The following is a 27,651-nucleotide window of genomic DNA, read 5'->3' as shown; positions in this document are numbered from 1 at the left end:
GCATCATAGTTGTGACCCAGCGACACGCCTCTGGTGATATGCCTCTGAAAGCATAAAATTATATTAAGCCTCTTGATTTCCTGGTGGTCTAGTGAAAAGAATTCATTGCTCTCACAGCCGCAGCCCATGTTCTATTCCCAGTCAGAGGGAAGTAGTGCTTTAGGACAAGTTATGTAGTCACAGAGCATCTGTTTTTCATGTAAAACATCCCAGATTCAGTCCCAGCATCTCGAGATAGGGGTGGAAAATCTTTCAGAGAGCCTGGAGACCTGCCGCCAATAAATGTAGATACTAGTGAGCCAAATAGTCTGAGTCAGCATAAGGTAGCTTCCTGTGTCCTTATGTTTTGTGTTTGTAGAGTTCCATATATGCTGGAATTAAAAGATCAGCTAGGTTTTTTTAATTGCTTTGAGTTAGGCTTGCAAGGAAAGGGCAAGTACTATGTGAGATGCAGGAACATCCAGACAGCTTAGAACATTAAAGTTCTAGCTTACATTCAGGAACTCTTTTGTTTTAAAATACTTTTCAGAACTGCATTTTCACATTTTTTTGTAGAACAAAGTTAATTCGATTTTTGTTATTATTGATAAGCCAACTAAAATCTCAACTACTTCAAATTATATGGCTGCTTTTGATGCAGAGTGACTGCTTCTTATATCCAATTTGAATGGACATTCTGAAAAAAAGTTAGCGCTAACAATATCATTGGAAATAAGGCAAATTCTATGTTTGCTACCTAACAGTAGGCTTCTTCTCTTCACTTGGCTGATAGAAACCCAGGGTGCATTTGTTTCTATTCAGTGAACTGTGTACAGTTGATATATTTATATATATATTAACATTCTATATTTTCCTTTGGTTTTGGCAGGTTTATTTGTGTTCCCTATCTATTGCCTTTGTAAAAAGAAGAGGAAAAGGCCACGAACAGAAATGCCCTGGTATGAGTGAGCCATTATATATCTGAAAGGAGCCAGTCCTACAAGAATTATGGAAAATACGTGCAGCACACTGTGCTAGTTAACTATCCTGGCAGAAAATTCAGGGGCAACTGCCATATTTTGTCTGCACTGTACACTACTAAAGACAGACCAGATTGCTTCCCTGCTCTGCTACTTCAGACAAAATGGAGGCCTCTCAATTTTTAAAGTTTTTTTTTTAATCCCTCTCCCAAAAAAATCAAGTTTACTTTGCTGGACAGCCTACATCTGCACTGTAGCTACACATCTACTGATTGGCCCACAAAAAAGAGTATTTAATTTGGCAACCTCTTCCCCACCCCAAGTCGCTGGCGTAACTCTCAGGTGGCCTTCCAGATGGTGTTTTCAGTGGACTTGTTTGTTTCAGAGGCTGGCTTCATTCGTAGAAGTGGTTATTCTGTCTAACATCATTGGCATAATGGCAGGTGCTGAATTCAGTAGCTCCTTATTTTGTATATGCAACTTTGCCCTAAATACTGAATCATGTGTGTGCTAATAGCTACTGTAGAACCTTATAGGGAATTTGGTGGGGAATTATTGGAACAGTATCTAGTCCAAATAAAATAACTGAGAGATTTGTCTTGGTTATTTGGGAGAGCATTGTGTCATTTTCAGTGTTTTTGACCTGTGCAAGTTGTTTAGCAAGGCTTAAAATGTTCACGCCATTAACTTCCATCAAATACACTGAATTAAGTTAGGTGTCAAAGCCTGCCTTTTATGGTTGTTTCTGGAGTCTGACTAAAGGCATTGTGGCACATATACACACTACAGACCAGAAGCATGTTCATATCTGAATATGCAACAGCAACTAAGAATGTGGCCAAAACCAAGGCAAATGCAAGAAAAGAAACAAAAAATGTAACTACTGGAGCATATTTCAGAATGCTTAGCACTATCTAGCTGGGGAAATAGCAATTTGTTCTGAAGCAATCCAGAAGTGCACTGTTTTTCTAGCTGGCACCAGTAGATGCCTAAAGTGAGTAGGCATTTCTAGGTTTTTCCTAGGAAGATACATTCAGGACAGCTTCATAACACAAGGTCACTTAATACAAAGGATCTGTTTGTGTCCTTCTTACTGTTAGGCTCAGGTCTGGAGCAGTGCACCAATGTAAATTATATGTCTGTCCTGGTTTGCCTGATTTCCATAGTTCTTCCCCAAAGGTTTGGGAGTATTATCAATATTATGTGAATCACACACCCATTTGTAGGTGCATTAATCTAACCCACACATTAAATCATTTGTGTGGAGTTCGACATGTATATTTCCAAAGGTCCAGGCCTTCTTGCCTACTAAAAGAAAGGACATTACTGAATTTATGAATTGTCCCATTTGTATTGCACACTAGCAGTTAAATTAAAATGTCACCTGTGAAGTGTTATGCGTTTTAAACAATGAATAAATTCAGTAAAAACTAGTGCTATTTTTTTTTTTTAGTTCAGGATCAGGTACCTGACTTATTTATATGTTCTTTTTTTAAAAAAATTGATACTTTTTGTTGAACTCAACATGTGAGGGACGTGCAGCCCATTGATTTTAAAGTTAAGAATAAGGATAATTAAGGAAGGGCTTAAAGAAATTATACTGTCCTGTTACGTTAGCAAAAGAGAATATCAGAGAAAGGAAAACCATGCAAACAATCCATTATATAACGATGGACTGTATTGTAAGGTGCCTTTCTAAGCTCAGAAGAAGTCCTTTGGGGAATGGAAGGGCACTTTGATCAAGCAAAAGTTCCCATTAACAGGAGGGAAAAAGTGAATTTTGCTTTTACCTTCCTGTCTCTGCAGTCCCTCTCACTATCTGCCATGCTGTTCTGGAGGCTGCTTATAGAATCCTAGGATCCAACCTAGACACAGAATTATAATCTGCTGAAGTTTCTTGTTATCTTCAAGGTTCTGTTACTCAACAGAGTAGTGAAGTATTTGAAAGTCCTATGTTCTGTTGTAAGGGCAATAGACTCCACAAAAATATATAAAAAGGCAACATACAGTTATTCGGAGCACATTGTACATTAAAATATTACAGCACTTCATTGCTGTAGGAGTTTGGTGATAGTACAAAATGCAACCCAATGAATATGTATTAATTGCTGGACCATAAAGCCTCATCTGAAATTGGTAGTAGATGCTACTTATCTGGCAATATGTCTCTGCCTTATGTTTCATTTTCATCTGCTAGCATCAGTCATCTTGCAACTGAAAGTCTTTAACAATATCCAAATTTACCACCTTTTCATCCACTAAAATTAGATTGATTTTAGTGGATTATGAAACCTGGCTTACTAGAGAAATGAATTAGAATACAAACATTTCAAAGAGAAATTATTTTTGGTAAATTAATATACACTATGCTGTTTCAAATATTTTGAGCTTGCTTAATGTTTCTCCTTTTTTGTGTTGTCTCAGAGTTGACTGCTGCCTTAAACTTTTTAAAAGATTGTATATGTTTACCTAGCCCCAAATTGCATTTTCTCAGGCCAAACTTGTGCATTTTCTTTGGTTTACTCAGGGATTTCAGTCCTTCATTAAAATGTCAAATACTCTTATGAAAAAAAGCTTTTCTAATATTTAGAAAACATTCAAACATATTGATTATATAATGAGATTTGGTGTTTGTAGTACAGGATGCATTAAAGCAATCTTGAGGCCTCTGTTTGATTTTAACATAATTCATGTACTACTTGAGCTTTCTTCTATGTTTGATTTTAGTTCTCTACTCATTTGAAATATACCCCTTACATGATCCAGGAATTTTCATGTGCAGCAGCAAGTTCTGTGCAAGAATCTTTCTGCTACAACTATTGGCTCTAGAGACAGGAAGTGCTCTCAAGTCTTGACAGAGATAGTCACTTGCTTGGAAATGACTGGTCTCTCTCACACACATACATACACGTGATCAGCAGGGGATTTGAACCATCATGGCCAACTATTATTTCAGTAGCTTGTGAAGGATACAGGAATGCCACATGATATTTCTGGGTGGGTGCAGATTTTCTTGTCTAGACAATACTTTTGTGTCCACATGGGACCACATTCTGAAGCACTCTTGCTCCTGAAAGCTTACTTTTGTAAGTGGGTGTAATCCCATAGGTGTTGCTCCATTGACAGAAGGCACCCTTCAGCAGAATGGGGAGGGAGGCAATTCTTCCTCCACTGCTGATATCTCTTGTCTTGAAATGGTTTATAATACTAAGATAAGTGAAAGTGAAAGGCATGTGTATATGTTATCTATATAAGGGTAATTTAAAGTTATTTATAGAAGCAACTCTTTCCCACAAAGATACAAAAATAGCTACACGGACACAAAGGCATGACATTTTAATACTTAGATGAAACGTGTATCAATAAAACCCTGTGGTTATGCAGATTTAGTTCACTGAGTATTTAACCTCAAGATGTTGATTTTATATTCAGTTTTATATTAACTTGCCTTTTCCAAAAATGGAGCATTAGCAATTATCATACAAGAAAGGAAGAGGTGCATTAGAATACTGGTTTGCTGACCCCTTTTGTAAGGCTATTTTCTTGAATAATTGTCCCAAAGGGTTATTTTTTAATTTCCTTTAACAATACTTAAACAAACATACTCATTTAGCAACCATTGGAATGACTGCTGATTCACTATGTCGTAAAACTTGGGTGAAATCATATTGTTTAAAAATCGGTTTTGCTGAACAGTTTCAGAAAGACTGTTCTGTGGTAAAACTGTTCAAGACATTCTTTGATTTGTTTTATGCAATTTGTACCCTGCTCTGTGATTATTATCTGTTGCTTTTAAATGGAGTAACTTGATCTCAGTTACAATGAAATATGTCCCTATGCCTCTGACCATAGCTCACACACAGTAAGGGAATATTGTCTATTTTCTCTCTCTCCAATGCTTTAAAAGAAAAAAAAGGATAATATACCTTATCAGAATGAAAAAGAATTGAAATTGTCTATTTGGGGGACAGAACCTCCATTGCTTTTATTAGTTTAACAGTAAATACAAGACTGGATGATTTGTTCTAAAGTAGAGCATCTATAAAGTATTTTATTATCCAGATTGCTACACACTGCATATTCCAGTTTCAGAAGGTTGATAATTTTTCAATGTATTCAGACATTGCCAAGTAAAGATAGTTGTATTTGCAATGCAAGTAGGTGTAAACTATAGGTTGCAATAGATTGCCATTTTGGTCTTGACTACTGACATTCAGCCTGGATTTAATTTCAGTAAATAGTTAGCTGTTCTCTGGTTGTAAGAAATTCGTGCAGTGCTTTTGGAAATGGGCACAGGAAAAATGCTTAGATATTGATTCTTACTATTAGCGCAATTTTTCTAAATCTTTTCAGGGTAATATTTTTTTATGCATTGGCTGCTTTAATAATGGGTGGTTGTAATCACTTTAAGAATGCTGTTTCTCACTGTGGTAAAATCTTTGCCAAGACATGCCATGAATTTATTTATAAGAAACAAAAATACAATATCTATCCCAGAGCAAAAGAAAACTCATCTTAGCTGAGCCAATATTTCTCATCTTCTTTTTTAAAAGAACAATTTTTACACAAAGCTGCCCCAAAATTGTTAAAGTAATTCTGTGAGTACAAGTGAGGTGACCTTCTGTTTTAAATGATATACTTTTATGTTGGCCACTTTTCCTCGCATCCCAGACATTCCAGTCTAGCAAGGAAGATTCATGCCTGAAATAATGCTTCTATTTTTGTCTGGATGGGACCCCATACTGTCAAAAAATGCTGTGTGTGGAGACAAAGTTCTGGATTAAACCACACATGTACACTCTGGCAGGTTAGCCAGTACTGTTTAAGTTTTTGTATGTATTTAATTCTGGACACCCTTTCTTAACAACAGGTGATTAGAAGCTGTCATTGCTAACCATATGTCTCTGGGAAGATCTTGAAGGACACCTTTTTGTGTTGCAGTGAGATCTTTGGTTCAGGGCTAGAGCTAGGGCTAGAGTTTCATAAAGTGTAGGATACTTAATATTTACTGAAAATCTTGAATGTTCACCTGCAATTGCAGTCATAGCCAGAAGTTTCGAGAACAAAGAAGTGAACTTGTGTGCTATTTTGTGTGCCATCCTTCATAAAATGATTTAATGTATTGCCAATTGTATGTCGTGCCCTCACAATCTCAGTTTTCTGTTTCTGTAAAGTTTTTAAAGAAATTGTACATAACCCTTGATTATGTGTGAAGGATTTTTTTTTAATTAAAATATATTGGGACATAGTAAAACTTCAGCTGCAACTGTTGTACTTTTGAGTTTTCCATGGGATTTATTGGATTATATAATAGAATAAGGACAATAGAAGTTACTTCTGAGAGACTGGTCTTTCAGTTTGGTAGACTGATTGATGCAAAATGAAGATCAAATGGTATAATTCCTGTGGTAAAAGCTAAATAAATAAAAAAAAACCCACTTGCTTTTCTTTGTTTTGGCATCAATGCCTTCATTTTTCTTGTGCTATCACCTATATCAGCTTGTATTACAGCTGTGGTTCCCAAACATTTTCCACCATTTGAAAATTTAATTTTCTGCACATGCGCTGTGCTAGATGCTGTATGGTTTTTATTTGTATTCCCATTATTTTTATTCCTTGTGTTTTGTATTTACAATTTGAATTCCACATAATTGTAATACAATGAAATACAGTATACAAAACAAAAGAAGCAATAAAATGCAGTTAGAAATCAATAGGAATATTTAATGTGATGGATGTACCATCTCCCATATTGAACCACATATTCACAGATGTGCCATGGACCACCTGTGGGTGGCAGACCAGTTTGGAAATTCTGTGTTACAGAATTAATTTCAGTGACCTGGATCCAAAGTGCTCAATGCACAGAAACCAGTGGAGGCTGACTGCAGCCTGTCCTTTCCCTGCAACAGTGCAGCACCCTGTATTACCTTAAAAGCTCTCCTGCAGTGTTCCCAAACTCAGGAGTAGCTTATTCTGAGGTATGAAGGCAGGAAAACCCTGATGCACTTCAGCCAGTGACCTGTGGTGTGGGTATAATGTAAATATTCTTCTCAAAATAAACACAAAACTTGGATTTGGATTTGCAGAAAAGCCATCCACAAATACAGAACTCTGCTAGAGTACATGTAAAGTTATGAACGGAAGAATCATGTTAGTTAAATAATCCAGGTGATTAGAATTCAAAATTTAAGCCTGCTGAAAAATATTTTTCTCTTACATGTGAGTAGTCATCTTCTGACATGCATATGCCTGTGTTTATGTATGTAAATGGCATATATGAACTGATTAATACGTGGAAACATTGTATGTGAATGTCAGGTTTGCCATTGTGGGGGCACTTTCCCAAGAATTATAGCTGTTCCACACATTAGCATTTTGGTTTTCAAGAACGGTGGGCAGGGACAGTTTTCAATGTAGAGGAGATGTGAACCAGCCATATAGTAAAAAGAGAAGTTGCTAAATGATTATGCCAGTAGCTGTTACTTGAAAACACTCCACAAAAAGCCAAATAAGTGGGTACACCTGCTTAGTCAGTGTTTGCTTCCTACTTCAATTACCGGTAAATGTTTTATAGCATGACACACATACATTTAAAAATATGTTCATGCCTTGCAGATCAACTCAATTGAACATCTGTGTAGAACTTTGTATTAACTTGACTTTTCCATCCATCCTGGTAAAGGACCAAAACTAAATATGTGAAAACAAGTTTTGCTCATTTAAATAGGAAGCAATTATTTGCTCAGAAAGGGGAATAGTAAAATAAGGTATGGTTGTGATAAATAAAATATTAATTCCCCTCCCTTCCAGAGCTACATTCATTTCCAATGTGAATATGATACAAAGTTTTAAAATGTAGCTTTTAGATTGAAAAGTACATTCTCAGATTAAACAGACAATTGAATGGATTTAAAACTGCTTTTTACTGCACTGCTTTAGTCTTGTTACCTTGTTACTTTTATACAATTTATCTGTAATTCTTGTAGCATTTTGACACTTCATAACAAAAAGTTGTTGTGCAAAGTCATTCCCTCTACCTAACCATTTCAATATTTCAAACTAATTTTTTTACCTCTGTGTGAGACTTCAAGCAAACAGATCTACAACTTAGTATGCGATATCTAAATTTTTTAGTACAAAATATACCCCAGTCCTCTCACCAAGCTTATTTCACTGAGGCAATTGTTCATACAATCCAAAGTGAGGATTCTAGCATTACAAAACACAAATTGCTCCTTGTAGCAATGGTTTGGCCATGGACCATTGTACTAGCAGTCTTCTTCCTACAGTGGTACCTTGGGTTACAGATGCTTCAGGTTACATACGCTTCAGGTTACAGACTCTGCTAACCCAGAAATAGTACCTCGGGTTAAGAACTTTGCTTCAGGATGAGAACAGAAATTGTGCTCCAGTGGCGCAGCAGCAGCAGGAGGCCCTATTAGCTTCAGGTTAAGAACGGACCTTGGAAACAAATTAAGTATGTAACCAGAGGTACCACTGTATATAATAGTACACGGCTCAGTTTTAAAAAATATTTGGTTCCCCTCCATTTTCATAAGAAACACCTTGCATGATAGGTCCATCTAGTCTGGTCTCCAACAGCATTTAGCTTTGCAAGCTCACAGGCAGGGCTTGAACATCATGGTCATTTCTTGTTGGTTGTCCCAGGTAATACGACATTTGTAAATGGAGGTTCCATTTACCTATTTATGGTTGATATCAGTGGAACAGCCATTTGATCTTGAAAACAATGTTTTGTTTGTGGTGTTTTAGATTAAAGTTTCAAAGTACTTAAGTAGCAATACGTTTCTTATACACGTTATATCTGTGTAGGAGCTTGGCAAACAACAACAAAAAATCCAGTAGCATACTCAAGGCAATATTTTCCCAGCACCTTCCTAAACAACTAGGCTGCTAATGTTCATTTTGTACATCATGTTGGCTTTAACTTGCATCAAAAACACTTTGTAACATATGCCTGGCCTTGTTAAGCGAGTGCCTTTTGTTTCAAGATGGCCTAAACACTGTCTTTTGTTGTCTTTTGTTGGTGCAGAATGTACTAGTACTGTTTAAATATGTCCTGGCACATGGATCTAATATCGTCATTAGATAATACACGGGTTGTATGTGCACATGTATACAAAACTTAGAACACAAGGAATAGCATTCTCTTGCTGTATGTCCTGCTGGACAGGACCTTTTGAAATTAAATGAAGTTTCAACTGTTTTGAAAATTGGTTACCTTGCTGCTGATAATTTATGATTGTTATGTACTACATTTCCACTCTGAAAACCTCTTTATGATAAGCAGTTTCAGAATAAAGTGTTGCCACATGAAGATCAGAAGCTGCTGGTAAAATTGATAATCCAATGCTTGAGAATGCATTCCATTTAATGTTTTTATTAATGGTGGTTTGTGATAAAGATGAAAGGAAATGGGACCATAATGACACTAGAAATTGTGTAAAAAAATAAAATATGAATTTGACCCAAAAACTGTAATCTTCCGGGTGTTTAGTGTCTAGAGTTTGCAAATATATTTATAGTGGTTTTTTTTTATTTGCACGCTATTGGATTAAGGTATCTCCTAGAAAACACTGAGCTAATAAAGTTTTGAAGAAAAGAAAGATAGTGCCTTGATTTTTCATTGGGTTAATTTTATTATAGCAGTATTACTCTATATATTGTAAGCCACCTGATGGACTTGCCTGGAAAAAAACAGCATATAAATATGAGCCTGGCTGTAGAATTATAATGTCCTTATAGCTAAGTAGTACTCGGAGGCAGGTGTAAATATTCCCAGGTTTACTTAGATCTGCCCTAAACCAAGCACTGTTCTAATCCTTTTTCTGCAGCACCTAGTAAGCATCGCCTACGGGTTAATCATAATTCTTAGTTATTTTCCATCCCGCCAGGAGACCCCCAGGGCACGTTGCAATCTGCACTTGTCCACCTGTAGAAGGAATGACCGGGTGAGATGTGCAGCCCTCGCTTTTCCGCAGCTAGCTTCCCATACAAGAATTTGCCTAGAGAGCTTTAACTTTTCCTAAGAAATCTTTTCGTTGGGAGAATTTCCACGTTTGTTCTGAAAAGTGAAAGCTTGGGACTCGGAGCAGGGCTTCGCTTAAGCCAGGGCTTGGGCGTTGGAAAGCCCTGCCCGATGATCCAGATGGAAGGGAGCGGTTTCCAGGCAGGCTCGGAGCGAACCCACCAGCTGGCCTTTCGCCTGCAAGGAGCGAAAGGGAAAAGCCTCGCAGCCGGCGTTCCCATGGCTCGCAGCTGCTCAGAGCAAGACGCGCCAATCAGGTGCGTCGCAATCCTCCAATCAGCGCCGCTGCTTCCCAAATACGAGCCCGCCCCTAGGAAGCGCCGCTTGGCGGAGCTGTTTCCGGAGCTTGGGTCGCCATGGCTACCGGGACCGCCGCTCCGGCGAGGTGGTTCCTCCTGGGGCGCTTTCCTATTTGGGGAGCCCTCGGCTAAAGGGAAGGAAAAGACCTTCGCTGTTTGATAGGCAGCCGGTGGGGGCGGGGGCAGATCCTGCTCTCCCTTGAAAGCCGGAATTTGGTGCGCCGAGGGAAGTGGGGTTTTGTTTAGTTCTTGCTTCACTTTGCAACCTTTGCAAACCGCTTTTGCACAAACTCGCTTGTTACTCTTCTTGCAGTGCTGGAATAAGCAGCTGCGCCGTGAACTCCCTGATGCCCACCTGCCTGAAAAGGGTAACGGATTTTTAGGACATGAATCGCCATGGTAAAATAACGGTTATAGAACTGCCTGGTTATATTAGCAATCTTAATACAGTATTTTCCTCTGTTTTTTTAATTACACCTCCCACCAAATACATCCTTGTGATTATCCTTACTGTAATTATGATTAAAATATAAAAGTGTTTTTAAAAGCATTTGCGCGTGTGTATGTGTGTGCATGTCTATATATATACACACACATATATATATACGCTAGTTTTTAAAAATGTAGAGTGGGAAAGGAAACAATTTTCAGTGATTATCCCTCCCCACTGTATCTCCGTCTGCACGCCCCACTTTGCTCTGGAGGGAATCTTAACCCTCTAGACAAGATGAGGACTTCGAGGGATGACTCTCAAAAAATCGCTGCATTTCCTGCCCCACTAATGGAAGACTTGCTGAGAGTTGAACACTCAGAGACGTACCAATAGATGGATAGATAGATAGATAGATAGACGGACAGATTTTATCTAATCAGCAGCACTTTGGGACCTGGGATCGAATAAATACAGCCTTCCAGATCTCTTTATCTGGTCCCTGGGACTGTTCCCAAGCCACACGCCTTCTCAGACCACAGCTCCTATCCCCAGGCTAAACCCCACAAGGGCACAGTTTTATCACTAGCATTGGGCCTCCAGAACGTTGCCTATGAAGAAATGTGGCCTGTAGGTCAAGTCATTTCCCCACCCTGGACTTGACCAATGGAAAACTATGTACTGCGCAATTCTGTTATCAGTTTCCTGGGTGTAAGCCAGTGGAAGTTGCTCAGTAGCCTTGTACAGGATTGCACTTGTAAGTCTTTTAGTGTACCTTGCTAGCTAGCATGGATTCGTTTCAACCACCTTGTTTAAAGGTATCATAGTATTTTTTGTTTTCCATTGAGAAATGGCACCATTGTGCTAATGTAACGTAGTCGGCAGGAGGGACTGAGTAGAACCTGGGAGACAGATTCAAAACCCCACTTAGCTATGGTCACTGGGCCGTGTGAGAATAAAAATTGAGAAGGGTTGTGTACACTGCCTTTAGCTCCTTTGTAGAAAGATGGGCTATAAATGTACTCATTATTATTATTGTAATTTTATATCCTGCCAGTCTGCACAAAGGTGGGTAGGATGGCATAATAAATTATGTTATTTTCCTTAATACCTTTTCAGCTAATGTGGACACATTTTGGGGGAATCTAAAGCTTTTGGGGTTGCAATTTTTATTTTATTATTTGCTGAATTTTTATCCTGCTTTTCAGACCATTATTGCCTCCCATAGTGGCTTACATCAATACAAAGGAGAAACAGACCCTGTCATCAGGCTTACAATTTAAAAAGTCAAGACACCGAAGGAAAGAGGAGTGGTGGAAAAAGGAAAACAAGGGACAAAGCAGTGAGCTACAATCATTTATATTCAGTTCACACCAGGCTGATCTCCCCTTGCTTGTGTACTTGCCTGAACAGCTGGTGAAATTCATCATCATGCAAGCATTTCCCCTTTCCCCTTGTGCTGTTCTGGGGGTTCTCCTGAGCAGATTTGGGCAAGGTGTGGGAGTCAGGCTGCACTTGGGGGACTGGCTTCCACTAGCTCAACAACTTAGGTGAATCTGGCCCACTGACTCTTGTTCCTTGGCCAGTGGTTGGAGCCAAAGTGCCATTTCCTTTGCTTCTGCCATCCCAGGGCAACTGTCAGCTGAAGCAAAGTGCTTGCTTGCTTCCTACATTCCTTCCTTCCTGAAAGAGCAATCTTCCTTCAGCTGCTCCTTCTCTGGCAAATAGATGGGACCAGGTTGATCTTCCCCTTGCCTTGGTGCAACTTTCCAGTGGCTCTATGTCCATTGGCTGGTGGCAGAAGCCAGAGAGTATTTCCCTTCTACTTTCAGATAATTTGAGATAATGTGGAAGGTGTTTCACTCTTTCTTCAGTTTTTTATTATTATTAAAATGATTTTGGGGGGTGGTTGGTTTCACACTAATTTCAGCTTGCTTTTATGAGGTGAGAGGATCTGTAGTAATAAAGAGGCCAGGTGGCGCTGGAAACTGCTTTCTGAAACAACCACTAATTCAGTGCAGCTTTCCAATACTTTAATGTATTAAAGTATTTCTGTTGTTCCCTTTCCCTCCCTCCCCTCCAATTCTGTAATAACCTGAACAAAGAGTACCTTATATACCCATAGAACAGCTATGCTTTTATAGACTCCCTCTGTAACACTTCGTTGTTTAATACTCTGCATTGACTTTATTCTGACTTAACCCCTAATGTGCTGTTCTGCTTCATTTCCAGCTTTGAGGTAAAAAGAACTATGGAAGGATAGCTATCAGCATACATATTTATGCACATATTTGCCGGTGTCTTTGAGCCTATAAACACTACATTGGTGTAAAGCTTATTGATTATTGCTTATATTATTTTTTCATGTAGAAGTGAAATATAAGGAGGATTATCATACACTTTTAGATCACTCAGGGTCTTATGTCTAGATATGCAGTAGTGCACATTCTTAGTTTGTAGCTAGGTTCCTTTAAAACCTGTTTGTGAAATATTTAGATGATTTATATTCAAAGCAATAAAATCAGATTACATCTAAATACTTGAACTTAATTTAGCTGGGCTTTGTTAGTATATTCATTGTAGAACACTACAGGATATTTGGAGAATAGTTTTCTTGAAATACTGCCACTGGAACCTGTCTAGTTAATCTGTCAGGTATCATTAATATCCTTTACATACAGTGCACAGTTTCTGAACAATAAGGACATATCTCTCAGTCTTGATAACCTGAACTGAGTATGAGATGAAGGAGTTGGAAAAGTGGATCAGTTAATTTCTTGAGGCAGTGTGTGCTCTGATGTGCACAAAGTTCTCCTCTTTGTGAGAATTTTCTCATTGATTTAAACAGAGGTCAAAGGGAATGAAAGGGAAACTTAGCAGAATGCATCATAGGTCATGTTCGTCATTTCATCAAAGTAGCTGTTGGAGAACATAAAATGTTAAATATGACTGTTGAAAGCAGATTGTTTCATAATAATATTTTTTTAAAAAAAATGCATAATAATGATTTTATTCTGCTTGATAATTAAATGTTCCACTAAATGAAAATTATTTTGTTTGGTTTTAGAAATGGAGAATTCATCTTCAAGCATAGAATCTGAATACATCAAGAACCTCCAACAGCAAATTTACTTCCTTGAACTGGAAGCTAATTTTCTATATCCTGTACTATTAACTAAAAGCCAGTCTATTAAATAATCACAGGAATGGAATACAGGAGTCGTCCCCCCACCCATACACAAGGGTTACGTTCCTGGACTCCGCATGAATACGTTAAATCACATAAAACGGGGAGGGCACTATTGAGAGAGGCTGGAAAGCGGCTCTCCCTCAGCAGGTCCTCACATGCCTTTCCCCAAGTGGCGATGTGCCTTTGCGCATGCATGCCCTGTCTGCTTCTGGTGACCAGAAAGTTGAGCTGGGGATCAGTGGCTGGGTGGCTCCAAGTGCCCAGAGCCACTATGGGGCCTGTTGGTACTCTCTCTGTTAGTCTTGAAAGTACATTGAGTTGGGGCAGCGAGACACTCGAAGTGGCCATGCAAACTGTATTTGCCCACTCTTCAGCTCGCTCACTTTTTCTGTGCCATTTTTGCCTATTTCCTGCTTCAAATAATTTATTTGTTTATTTTGTGGTGACACACACAAACCCAGTTGCGGGTGTATAGAATTCATATAAGTCGTGGTGGGGTGCCTGTATTGAAAAGAAATACTTCAAAAGGAACATTGGAATAAATTATTTTATTTCTATGGTAGCTGAATGAAAGCAGGTTGACAATTTTCTATTTTAAAATTCGACAGTTTTCTTTTTTAACATTCATTTCAAATTGCATTTTATCCTTAACTTGCTGTCATCACTCGTGATCAGGCTAAAAAACACACCAAACTGCAACCTCTCATTGCATCTGAAACAGAACAAATGCTGCAAAAGCTACAGGTGTTTTTCTTTATTATCTCTCTAATGGCATAACCAGTATTTTCCAGTTGAACACGTAAATCTTGCTCCCTTAGTTAGGCTATCAATGTACTGTAGTAGTAGTAATAATAATAAATATCATTCACAGGAATTACAGTCTTATTCTGATGGCCTTCAGCTGGAGCTAAAGAGAAAAGAAAGTGGTTTGAACATACTAAAGACAGAGAGGGAACAACTTAGTAACCAGATCAACATGGCTGATGGTAATATTTACTTTTATGTTATTCCTGTGACCAGAGCTTTTTTGGGCGGGCGGGTGGGGGGTTGTTACTCAAGGCTACACAGTACCAACACTCTTTTTTCCTAGAAAAAAAACACTGGTTAAAAATGTGGCACTTACTGTATGAACTTCATGGTGATTACTAGCACTCTTTTATCTAGAAAAAAAAGCACTGCCTGTGACTGACATGCAGTCTTGGTGTCTTCTTTCACCACAGCCCTCAAAATTTTTATTTTTTATACAGTAAACAGTGGGAAATTCTGGAGGCTTTTAGCTTCTGAACACTATGAGTAAGGAAAGCCCTTGGTTTAATGAGTTGGCAGTTGTGGGAGAAAGGACTTTTGGTAGACATAACACCTAGATACATATTCTATAAACAGAGCAAGCCTAAATTCATTTTCCAGAGACCAAGTGCATCTCCCAGTGCGTTTCCAAACACAATTCAAAGTGTTGGTGCTGACCAAGTCTTAAATGGCCTTGGTCCAGTATACCTGAAGGAACGTCTCCACCCCCATCGCTCAGCCCAGACACTGAGGTCCTCCTCTGAGGGTCTTCCGCTGGTTCCCTCACTGCTGCAAGAAGCGAAGACATCTGAAGGCAGCCCTGTATCAGATATTTTATATATTCTGAAAGCCACCCAGAGTGGCTAGGGAAACCCAGCCAGATGGGTGGGGTATAAATAATAAAATTATTATTATTATTATTTATTTAGGTAACATTTAAGATAAAAGGGAAATATGATGTTAAAAAGTAAATAATCCAAATAGCCAATATCATTGAAGAAAGGCTGTAATTTTGATGAAGACAAACTGGTACTTTTCCTATTTAAATGACAGTATTACCTTGACAGAGGAAGAATGGAACATGGGCATCTCAGATATAAACAAAACCAACTGGGTTTCGGGTAATCTGGAACTATGCTGGATGCATAATTTCCTTGTTAAACCAAACGTTTTTAAACCACTGGACCTTTACTAGTTCTGAAGAGCCAAGTGGTGCTTGATATTGATAAATCATTACACAGAAGGTGAAAGAAGCAAGATGTTTAATAGGGAGCATGTGTAAATATAGATAGAAATGCTGCATTTTTGAAGAGTGAGGTTCAGGGTTCCGACTCCCTCCCATCCTGTGCTATTCTTTTAAAAAAGAATACCACCACCATGTGGTGAAAGTGTGTATTACTACTTCAAATTATGCCTTCAGGATAAGTATAGTTTGTTTCCAGTAATGGAGTTTATTGATTATCCTTTCTGTAATGTAATTGTATTTTTGCTTTCTTTAATTCTGTATTGCTGCCAATGGAAGGCTGTTTTCATGCCTAATTGTAGCTTAGAGGACGGGATCTTTGTAAAGAATGCAGCTGGAGAGGGAAGAGGTAGCCTTTCCTTCCCTAGTTACAATTTCCATGTGTGTGTGTGTAATCAGAGTGGTTTACGACAATTATACATGAAATCATACAGTAAAAAAATGTATAAATTTCCAAAATCTGAGATCAACTATTACACAAGAGCATTTTCTTAATTTTCAGCATAAGCTTGGCAGCATAGAAAAGCACAACATTGGTCCCTGCAGAAGTGTTGTAGGCCACTCCATAAGCATACAGCATCATGACTTACAATGAGCATGCTTTGACTACTGTTAAACTATATTTCAAGCCTTGATTGAAAAACAAGTAGTCTCCACAAACACAAGAATTTAATGAACTAGGAGATGTTTGCATTCTTGAACTTAATGTGTAATTCTGAATTTATCTGCCTTTTAAATACTATATTTGTTTTTTATTTCTCTTTCTAAAAAGCAGCATGTATCTTTACTTTTGCTCAAGAAGTCTTGGGATTTCTTCTTATTTTCCATTTTTAATACTACTGTTTAATATTCTAGTTTTAATATCATCTCACTGCTTGTTCAAAGATCTTTTTATACACTCAAAACTAGTGTTTTTCTTAAAAAATGGTTAGGGGTACTCTCATTTTCCTATTCACATTGAAATACTGCCCCTCAATGAGGCCAAACTTAGATTCACAAAATGTTTAGGGGTAGGCGTACCCCTGTGCCCCCCCCCCAAAAAAAAAGCACTGCTCAAAACCATAGTTTTATTTATTACATTTTCCTTTTGGTTTACATTCCCTTCTCCCCACCTTCTGCACTATTAACTTTGATACATGTTTGAGTGGTTCCTGCAGCTCCTCCTGCCTAAGGCACTTCTTTTGACCTTTTCACTTTACATCCATTATCCAGTTGAGCACATCAGTTTGTATGATTTTAAGTGTCACACTATTTTGGTGATGTATACATTTCTTCATTGTATCTCCTATCTTCAAATCATCTCTATCCAAAGGCAGTTTCGGATAAATGGCTTTTCTTTCTGAAGCCTTAGAATATGAATGCAAAATGCTGTGTTCTAACTGTCCAGTAATTCAATCCAGCCCTTAGTTTGAATATCAACCTTGAAATTCCTCTGCTTTTGAGATTTAGATCTTTGAGCTGAAAAAGTAGGTCTCTAGCTCAAAAATGTCATGACTGATGTTGACTTTAATGCAAATTATCGTCCCCCTGGAAACACAAAAGTAACACAGAAGAATGGTGTGGTTTTTTAACTTATTTCTACGATCTATAATATTATATGCAGTTGACATTCTGTATTATTATTTACAATCCGCCACCACTGGTCTCCTGCTTCCAAGCAGCCCCCTTGTTGGCACTGTTTTCTTTTTTTGCCTGCAGGGCAGACAACTAAACAAACAACTTAATTCCCCCCCCCCCCCCAGTTTAGCTTTTTCTCCTTTGACAAAACTACTAGCCCCGTGCATTGCTGATACACCATCTACACCTTCACTTAATCTCTTAACAGTTGTTGTATTTACCTGAGTTTGGATCATTTCTGTAAAATATATTTTATTAAACTGTGTCAGTGGCTGGCTTTAGCTGGCTGGCATTGCTCTTCTGTTCTGTTTTTTTGTAATACTGATCACACCTGTATGCATTCAGCCTTTCTTTAACAAGGAATATCTGTATGATAATGGTTCAATGATGAAGACTTTTATGAGAAGTACGCCAATAAAAAGGGGAGCAGGAATAGAGTGGTGTGATTTTTTTCAATGATGTGGGCTTTGGGAACAGTATCTCGAGAATTATACAAGTTACGATTCATGAAAATATAGTTACTTGACTGCAAGCTTTGTATCACGCTTTGAACTTCAATTTGTGCAAGCATGCAAGCTTCGACAGATGTCACTTTTTTGCTCACTTTTAATGAATTTCATAACCATCTCTACCCTGGACATTATAGTACTGTAGATCTGCATTCTGTGACAGAAAGAGAAGCTTTTAAGGTCTCCCTAAGGAGCACATATGGTAACACACAATACATTTAATGAATGTTTGCCATGAGTAGATCAGGCAGATTATTCACAAAAATAAAAAACAATACATGAGAAAGCCATTTCCCATTCCTGGGGAAATGACGTTGCGGGCTGGGAGCAAGCCCTACCCATGTGCACAGGGCGGGATAGCCCCAGCGCCACTGGGGGGTCCTCGGCCACGTCATCCCGGGGGCATGGTGCGGGCTATTTAAACTGCCCACAACTGAGGACTCTCGCCCTTTTCTTCCTGCTCGCTCAGTTCTCCCGCCCTCCCTCCCTAAGGTTAGGCTCATTATCTCTTGACTTTACTATGGACCTCGGTTGGTCGCCTGTTGAAGCGGTCTGGTAGGAATTTTTTCCACTTGGCACATTGGAACCGGCCATTTGGTTTTTCGCCTACCTCGTAGCAAATTGTCACAACTCTAAGGTTTGGTGGCTAGGCATTGGAATATTTGGTTGAAGGGGAGGGGAGGTAGTGGTCATCATCTACCCCTCCTAATTCAAGGGTATTCCGTTAAAGGAATCCGGGGGGCATGGTCTTTGTCCGAAGCCCCAGACAGGGGGCTAGGGCCATGGCACGACCCCTAGCGGTGACCCTGAGGGAGTTCCTAGTTGATGTGCATCAGCAGGGCTCCCCCTACTGGTGGTTAATCCTCCCAAGACTTCCTGTGAACAGGCAGGAATCAGATATAGTTGTGTGGTTTCCAATGCCTAAGCCAACACCACTCATATTCTGTAACCAATAATGTTGTGGCCTTTTTCACTCATTAACCCAAAATACTGTTTCATGTGTCTTTATTCCAACTTCCCGGGAGGATTTGGGACCTTGCCATGCAAAGAAATTGGGGGTCCCCGCTTCTCATTCTGAGCTCTTCTAAATGCAGCTCTAATGATATGCTTAAAAGAAAGCATCAAACTTTTGGATTTGGTTTCATTTCAGTTAGCGCTTCCTCAAATGGTGTGTCAATTAATTTGACTATGGAACAATAGTTCGACTTCTGTTTTTAAGTGTTCTATTTTAGGCTTTAGAAATAAATTCCTATTTATGCTAGCAATTGGAATTGGAATTTTACATTCTCCTCCCTTTCTCCTTTAGAGCGTCATTCAAAAGAGAAACAGGCTTTGGTAGAAGAAATCATAGCACCAAAGAGAAAGAAGGAACAAAATGACAGAGAGATCTCTGCAAAAGAGGTAGAGATATTGCGTGCTCAACAGGAACTGGAGCAGCAACAGATGAACCTGAGTAACACAGAACATACTATCCTTGTACTACAAGCAAAGGTAATCTGATTGCTTTGTTTCTAACAATTACTGCAAATACCAATACAGTGGTACCTCGGGTTAAGTACTTAATTCATTCCAGAGGTTCGAACTGTTCTTTACCTGAAGCACCACTTTAGCTAATGGGGCCTCCTGCTGCTGCCGCGCTGCCGGAGCACGATTTCTGTTCTCATCCTGAAGCAAAGTTCTTAACCTGATGCACTATTTCTAGGTTAGCGGAGTCTGTAACCTGAAGCGTATGTCACCCGAGGTACCACTGTATGATTATCATTGTAGTCTGGCAGAGGAGGACAGCAGTTAGATATCTCACACCAGAGGTGCCTGTATGATTCAGACAACAGTTTGGGAAAAGTGACCCAAAATGTCTTAAATGAGTCAACCAAGCAACCTGCTACAAGGGGAGGTCAAAGCCTCAAGACTGTTACCCAGTCTGGTTTGGGGGATATTACACACAGTTACGGTGATACTATTTCAGTCTCGTTGCTGAAAAGAAGGCCAGCTTAGGCATCTTATGATGTTGTTGGTGCCTAGAATTAGTCATCACCATATAAAAACAGATGACTGGTGTTGATAGAGCAGGCCATCTGTTTGGCTGTGTTCATACAAACTCAATAAAGCAAGAATCCCCCTGTATAAAGCCTTCAGTTGCTTGTGTGTGTGTTTTACTCATGCTATATCTTTGGACTCTTTTTGGTGAAAGGATCCAGAAACTTCATCTGCACACATGATGTTGTTGTCTGGGAAACTGCAGAATGGCAACCATTTGTAAGCCCCAAATATTGACACATATTCATGCAACCAGGTTTGAGCTGTGATAAACTATACTTACCTTCTTTCACCTGTTGAAATTAAATCAAGGTTAAGCAACGGTCAGAACAGCAGAAGGCGGTGGAGTTGCAGCTTTCTGAAAAGAGGCAGGAGTTATTGAAAGTTCAATCTGCTGTGAATGAAATGGAAGATAAGATCTTTAAGAAAACAGCAGCGATGCAAGAACAAATCACTCACGAACTACGGTATCAACAAATGAATCTGGCAGATTGTGAAGACTAGTTGAGGTTGCATTGTTTTAAATTCAGCAAATATCCACAAAGTTACATGACCATCTGCCCACTCATGCCTTTATTCATAATTGATTGCATCCAAGTAGCCTAAAAGAAATAAGAGCCAATTCACTTCCAGCTCTTGACCCAGTCATGAAACATATTGTCTCCCATATGGAGGACCTGCCTTACAGTTTTGAAAACTGCTGTGATTTAGTAATACAGTTTCTGCTGCAGGAAAGAGAAAGTTGTGTCCTTGCAGAACTTCATTTCGTAGCCTGGAATTGGGTACCCCAGCACACAAGGGACCAGGCTTCATCCATGTATTTGGAGAGCATGCTTATTAGTTGATTATTGCTCTTCTATTATAACCCATTCCTTTATCTGTTCAAGTTTTTCTTTGATTTGATTTTTTTATTTTTTTTTTATTGTGGCGACTTATTTTACTGTGGATTTTAATTGTTGTGAAGCTGTCTTAGGAAGTTAGGTGTTCCTTGAATCAAAAAGCAGGATATAAATGATTGGATAATTAAAATGTGCATACATTTTCTGGTTAGGAATGAGATATCTCTCCTTCATCAACAAATACGTGAGAGAGAGCTACTAGCAGAACAGGATCGTTTCTTAAGAAGTAAAATGGTGGGTGATTATACAGCACTGAACAAGGAAAATTCTGCACTGCGGTCCAGGCTCTTGGAACTTACCAGACAAACAAACATTGTAAGAAAAGAAACAATCTAACCAACTGATATAAACTATTTGCAGAAGATTGTACATAGGAGAGTTCCTGTTTTTCAACAGATTTGTGCTTGGAAGTTGCCAAATAATTATTTTTTATAGTTCATTTGCATAAACCAGTAAATAGTTGACGAATAAAGAATCTGTAAATTCCTGAAAGCCACTGATAGAAGTAGGCCAACTGAATATTCATTCATTCCTCTATCTCTCCGGGGTGAAAATGTTACTACTTTTAAAATACATCTATGTCATGCAAATTAGATTGTGAGATCTGGGTATAAATAATTTCCTTCAGTGTTTAAATAACACTCTGGGAAAATAATAATTATATAATATCCCTTGAGTGTTGAGCAAAAGCATAATGTTAGGACAATTCAGACACCAAGAAACAAGGAAAAGAAAATCTGAGTGACCTGAGTGTGTTTTCACTCATAGGTGTGTTTCATTACATAGGAGGAGCTGGATACATTTATTCACTGCACCTGATTCTCCCCTGATTCCAAACAGATTAAAGACACACAGAACTTGTTTGGATTTGAAACTGATTCTTCATTTATCTTCATAGTAGACAAATATGGATGTGTATCCATTGTGAGTTGTGCTTGCCAAAAAACAGTCATGTAGAAGACTTGTGCTCTATATTTTTCCTATTACCTGTTTTAACCAATTTCATTTGTACAACTGGTTAGGCACTAAAAGCATGTGCCTCCTGAGCTGTCCTTTGTTATAAGTGCATGCTTTTCCAAACCTTTTGCTGGGAGCTTTCATTAAGGAGGCCAATTAACTAGGAGCTGTAGGAAGTTAAAGCCTGTGTAGGCAGACATACGAAAGGGTCCAGCTACACAACTAAATTACTTGAAGGTTATTACTCCAAATGCCATTGATCAACTGCTGTGCTTTCAAGAACTGTACAAGATATGTAATTTCATGCTTAGTTCACCCTTCCTTGTATAACTTGCTACAGGAGAAAGCACTCAAGGAGGAGAGCTATGCATCACACTCTGCCAGCATTGCTCAGTTTCTTACTTTGAAAGATTGTGAAGAACATCTGCAACAAGAGATCAAGAGGCACCAAGAACTCCTGAAACAGGAAAATAACATCTTCCAGGATTTTGAGGATAAGGTTGTATGATGCTAGAGATTCTCTTAAAGGTAAAGGTACCCCTGCCCGTACGGGCCAGTCTTGACAGACTCTAGGGTTGTGCGCTCATCTCACTCTATAGGTCGGGAGCCAACGCTGTCTGCAGACACTTCCGGGTCACATGGCCAGCGTGACAAGCTGCATCTGGCGAGCCAGCGCAGCACACGGAAACGCCGTTTACCTTCCCACTGGTACGCGGTCCCTATTTATCTACTTGCACCCGGGGGTGCTTTCGAACTGCTAGTTTGGCAGGCGCTGGGACCGAACGACGGGAGCGCACCCCGCTGTGGGGATTCGAACCGCCAACCATGCGATCGGCAAGTCCTAGGTGCTGAGGTTTTACCCACAGCGCCACCCGCATCCCAGAGATTCTCTTAGTGCTTTATAATTCTGAAAATGAGCAATAGGACTAATATCTTAGCAGGTTCATAGATCAGAACACTAATCTAGGCATAAAGGGATACTGAAGGATTTTTCCTGACTGGGTCAAACTGTCTTCTTCTTTCTTTCTTTGGCAACCACTTGTGGCCAAGTAAGATTTTCTTCCATAAACATGGTCTTAACGGTGTGTTCTTAAGTGACTGTGGTGGCCAATTCTGGATCCACACATTCTTTCACAGTGAAGATATAGGTTTCTGGGCGGGAGTTGATCACGGTGAGGATTTGCCAAACGTGCCTTCGTCTTAGCTCATTTTGTCCCATGTTCGTGCTTCTTCAATTCTATTACGCCTTTGGTAAAGTCTATTATCCAATTGGAGTGTTCACAGGCCAGTGTTTCCCAATTATCTATGCTTATACTGCATTTTTAAAGATTTGCCTCAAGAACATCTTTAAACCTCTTTTATGGTGGCGCTGTGGTCTAAACCACAGAACCTAGGGCTTGCCGATCAGAAGGTCGGCGGTTCGATTCCCCACAACGGGGTGAGCTCTCGTTGCTTGGTCCCTGCTCCTGCCAACCTAGCAGTTCAAAAGCATGTCAAAGTGCAAGTAGATAAATAGGCACCACTCCGGTGGGAAGGTAAACGGCATTTCCGTGCACTGCTCTGGTTCGGCAGAAGCAGCTTAGTCATGCTGGCCACATAACCCAGAAGCTGTCTGCAGACAAACGCCAGCTCCCTTGGCCAGTAAAGCGAGATGAGTGCCACAACTTCAGAGTCCTCCACGACTGGACCTAATGGTCAGGGACCCCTTTACCTATTGTCCACCAGTATTTCGCTTTCAATTCTTAAGTTGGGAATAGAGTAGTTGCTTTGGCAGACATCTGAACCACATGACCAGTCCAGCCAAGTTGATGTTAAAGAATCATTGCTTCAACACTGGTGACATTTTCTTTTTCCAGTACACTGACATTAGTTTCAGAGACAAAACATTTCTGAAACATTTTTATTTTGATACTTCAGTCTTTTATTATCTCTCTTTCTGGTTTATTTATTGTTTGTGGTTTCTAACAGATTAGAATTTTGGAAAAAGGAAACACATCTTTTAAGTTACGCATTGCAACAATGAGCAGTCAAGTAACTGAAGCAAGAGCCTTGTTGGACAGAGAGGAGCAGGACAATGTTGAACTAAAAAGAGACAAAGTTCTGCTGGTCGATCTTGCATCTAATCTACAGAACCAGGTAAACACTTTTATACAGTCTATAATGAAGCTGCGGATCTGCAAACAAAGCCATTTTGGGCTCAGTTGGAGCCCAAATAGATAATTGCTATGTATATATAAGAACATAAGAAAAGCAGATACCTCTGTGAATCCCACAAACAGAACATGAACATATTAATGCTTGTTTGACATCCTCAGCAATTAGTATTCAGAAGTGTACTGCTTGTTACCAGAAGTAATATAGTCATGATGACAAATATGTAAATCATGTTATTTACTGATAATTTGGGGACATTAGCCATTATGAGCTTCCCTTGACAAACCCTACTTTATTTGATGATGTATATGGTGGACAATGCATCATCATTATTTATATAGCACTATCATTGTGTATGGAGTACCAAAGGACCATACCCCCAAGGTGGCTTAGAATGTAATACTTGACATAAATAAAATAACAAAGGGAAGGGAAGGAAGTGGAAGCAGGTGTAAGTGAGGGAAATATGCATTTATATCATTTGTACTTACTTTATGAAGTCTGAGTAATCCTTACATTGTACTCTTATGTGTGTTTATTTGGAAGTAAATCCTATTGAATTCTGTGGAAGTATTCCCAAGAAAACATGAATTGGTTTGCAGTCTTATTATAAAGCACAAATATAACTGCAAACCTAATTTGCTTTTGCTTGTAAGCCTAGGGCCAAACTACATATTATGCTTATGCATAACATGATGCTTAAAAATGTGATTAGCACCAGTCTTTCCTCTTTTAAAAAAAGCAGCTGCAGGGAACCCAGTCTGGATTGCGACCACAACATGAGGGAATTAACATTTTCCCAATGTACTTAACTGACCTTGCTATCCATTAGTTTCATCCATTTGTAGACCTCTTACTTTTTTCTTTGTAAGTAGGTCTCTTACTATTAAGGAATTTCTAAGCAGTTTACAATAAGGAAAACCCAGATACATGATTAAAATATACAGATGTACCATAAGCCAAGTTTCAGATGATTTACATTGAAAAATCCAAATACATAGACACAATATCCGTATCTATAATAACTATATCTATATAACTAAAATTGGAGAAAATTTCTAGGCAGCATGGTACAAATTCCCAATCAACATAAAGCACACTATTCACAAGCCTTTCCCACAATATTAGTTGCACCATCCATTTGAAAAACCACTGCAGCTATTCACCACCTGATACAGTATGTCTGCTTGCAGCACCTTTGGGGCAAAAGGTTGCTTGAGAGGTGATTTTCAGGAAAGAGGAATGGGTTAAGCATCCTCGTTGCTGCAGCCCAGATCCACTGTACCATTTCCCAAGCACTTCCTTTTTCTTGTCAGGAAAGAGAAGAAACAGGTATTCACTGTATTTTTTTAAAAATGTTTGCTTAATATTTGTTCCTAAGGAACATCTTTTCTTTCACAATTTTCTTTCTTTAGCTCATTGATAAAGAAAGCAGTCTTCTACAGACTTCCAATAAGATGCTGCAGCTGGATGAAGCAATATCAGCGTTAAAAACAAGGCATGTGTTACATCAGTCTCTTGAATCAGAAAAATGGGATAAAATCTCCAAAATGGCAAATTCCATGAAGAAACTCAACAAGTCAATGACAGATGTTGTAGTCAAAATGGGAAAATAGGAATCTGGTATTGTAGATGGGTTTTGATGTCTTCGAATTTTGAACACTGATGAATTTTAAACAACATTTATATGGTGTAATGTGACCTAGACAATTAATAGTAGAAATTGACTCCCCTACATTTCTACTGTTAGAGGTGTCTGCTGGATCAAAAGTTTTTTCCACAAGCAGAGTGGCACACTTGGGTTTCACCTACAACGTTTAGAGTTTTTAATCTGTTTTTGTAGACCATCATATAATTGAACATTTTGTATGTCCTCTTATATGTATACAGTGGTGCCTCGCAAGACGAAATTAATTCGTTATGCGAGTTTTTTCGTCTTGCGAAGCACCTCTGTGTATTGACAGTTTCCCTTAGGAATGCATTGGCGGTTTTTAAAAAAAGGCACAAGACGTTTCGTCTTGCGAAGCAAGCCCATAGGGAAATCCGTCTTGCGAAGCAACTCAGAAAACGAAAAACTCTTTCGTCTTGCGAGTTTTTCGTCTTGCGAGGCATTCGTCTTGCGAGGTACCACTGTATATATAGAAAGATTGTGTGTGTGTGTGTGTGTGTGTGTGTGTTACTTTAGTGGTTGTGTGTGACTTACTCTTCAGTGCATCATATTAGAGCACCTTCCGATGGAAGTCTTAGCATATCTTAGTCGATATGGTCCAACTTAAGCATTTCCGTGGCTGGTTGTTTTATATGGTAATACATTGATCTTTATAATATATAAAGTTTAAGCACTGATACCTTGCCAGCAAAAAGTTTTGGTAATCTGTAGATGAAAATCCACTGGCTTCTATGACCCTTCTATGTTTATGTTTAAATGTGTCTGTTTAAAAATATGTAAAAAAACCCAAACCCCCCACATCTATGGTTCTCAAATGCATCTTCCTATTCCCACATAAATAACAAATCTCTTCTTTATCCCAAGTAGAAATACAAATTGCAAAGGAGCCAACTTGCCCAAGAAAGCAATTAATAATTTATATTCCACAATAATTCTGATTCAAAACCAGTTCACAGGCAGATATCAGGAAGATCATTACACATGTATAAATTGAAGGATGCCCTAGGCAGCTATATGATCTTTCACACTTTTATCTGTAAGAAACAAAATTAAGATGCAATACGAAGTTTGCAATGTGCAGTGTTACAGACTGCTTTAGGCAGTTGCTCATTTTAGACCCCCCCCCCCACCTAAGTAATGGTATGCCTTTTCCCTCCTTTAAATCAAGAAAACTCATATCACTCTAAACCAAGTGTCAGCAAACTTTTTCAGCAGGGGGCCAGTCCACTGTCCCTCAGACCTTGTGGGGGCCAAACTATATTTTGAAAAAAATAAATAAATGAACAAATTAATACACCCCACAAATAACCCAGAGATGCATTTTAAATAAAAGGATACATTCTACTCACATAAAAACACGCTGATTCCCAGACCGTCCACGGGCCAGATTTAGAAGGTGACTGGGCTGGATCCGGCCCCCGGGCCTTAGTTTGCCTACTCATGTCTAAAGCCTTTCAAGGAAAAGGTCTTAACTATTTGTTCCAAGAGGAATCTGCAGTTATGCTATTGATATTCATTCTCTTGAGTGTATGTCCATGTATATGCCACAATCCAGACAGTGACTTGACATGAACCTAAGTGGGACATATGGCTTGTTTCCCTTGGAAAAAACCAGACATACACAATACAAAACATTTTTTTTTAAATGCCACTATCACAAGTGGAGAGTTCAGCTTTACATGTGAAACTAGTTGTGAGCCTTTGGGAATATAATACTAGTTTTCTCTGCTTTTCTTCATAGCAGGTTCATTGTTACTATGTTCTGAGCTTCATTGTTATTTTTCCCATTTCACCATATATGAGAAATTACAGTTGGAATATGCTTGCTCAAAGTTACTCAGTTTGCCTGA

The 27,651-nt window shown here is 38.9% G+C and overlaps 2 protein-coding genes and 1 long non-coding RNA gene across 5 annotated transcripts in view; 2 read left to right on the top strand and 1 right to left on the bottom strand.

The window, feature by feature from the left end:
- Nucleotides 1–9,589, top strand: part of RNF217 (ring finger protein 217) — a 49,213-nt gene extending 39,624 nt beyond the window's left edge. Inside the window, exon 6 of the mRNA XM_083435165.1 lies at nt 869–9,589. Coding sequence (XP_083291291.1) covers nt 869–948 — 80 coding nt within the window. The 3' untranslated portion in view covers nt 949–9,589. The remainder of the gene's footprint in view (nt 1–868) is intronic.
- Nucleotides 9,590–10,364: 775 nt separating this feature from the next.
- Nucleotides 10,365–26,495, top strand: LOC310674986 (uncharacterized protein). Of its 3 annotated transcripts, none has more exons than XM_083435086.1 (13): nt 10,365–10,526; nt 10,624–10,709; nt 11,949–12,082; nt 13,808–13,898; nt 14,596–14,674; nt 14,802–14,916; nt 19,392–19,576; nt 20,435–20,589; nt 21,174–21,336; nt 22,319–22,477; nt 23,947–24,114; nt 25,548–26,024; nt 26,275–26,495. In XM_083435086.1, exons 4-12 carry the CDS (start codon nt 13,810–13,812, stop codon nt 25,746–25,748), a joined length of 1,314 nt encoding a protein of 437 aa, XP_083291212.1. In that variant the 5' UTR covers nt 10,365–10,526; nt 10,624–10,709; nt 11,949–12,082; nt 13,808–13,809; the 3' UTR covers nt 25,749–26,024; nt 26,275–26,495. The 3 variants fall into 3 exon arrangements, with proteins under 3 accessions (XP_083291212.1, XP_083291213.1, XP_083291211.1); XM_083435087.1 differs by having other exon boundaries at nt 10,373–10,526; nt 25,548–25,998; nt 26,257–26,495; XM_083435085.1 differs by having other exon boundaries at nt 10,403–10,709; nt 25,548–25,998; nt 26,257–26,495.
- On the bottom strand, nt 14,464–22,488 carry LOC310675033. The gene is made up of 3 exons (XR_014509861.1): nt 20,406–22,488; nt 15,425–15,505; nt 14,464–14,837 (listed from the first exon to the last, which is right to left on the bottom strand). It is a non-coding gene; the product is annotated as an uncharacterized lncRNA (long non-coding RNA).
- Nucleotides 26,496–27,651: the final 1,156 nt, after the last annotated feature.

This window comes from Podarcis tiliguerta, assembly GCF_965153285.1.
Source record: "Podarcis tiliguerta genome assembly, chromosome: 3".
NCBI classification, from domain to species: domain Eukaryota; kingdom Metazoa; phylum Chordata; class Lepidosauria; order Squamata; family Lacertidae; genus Podarcis; species Podarcis tiliguerta.
The sequence above is the reverse complement of the archived record's forward strand: the minus strand, read 5'-3'. Positions and strand labels throughout refer to the sequence as shown.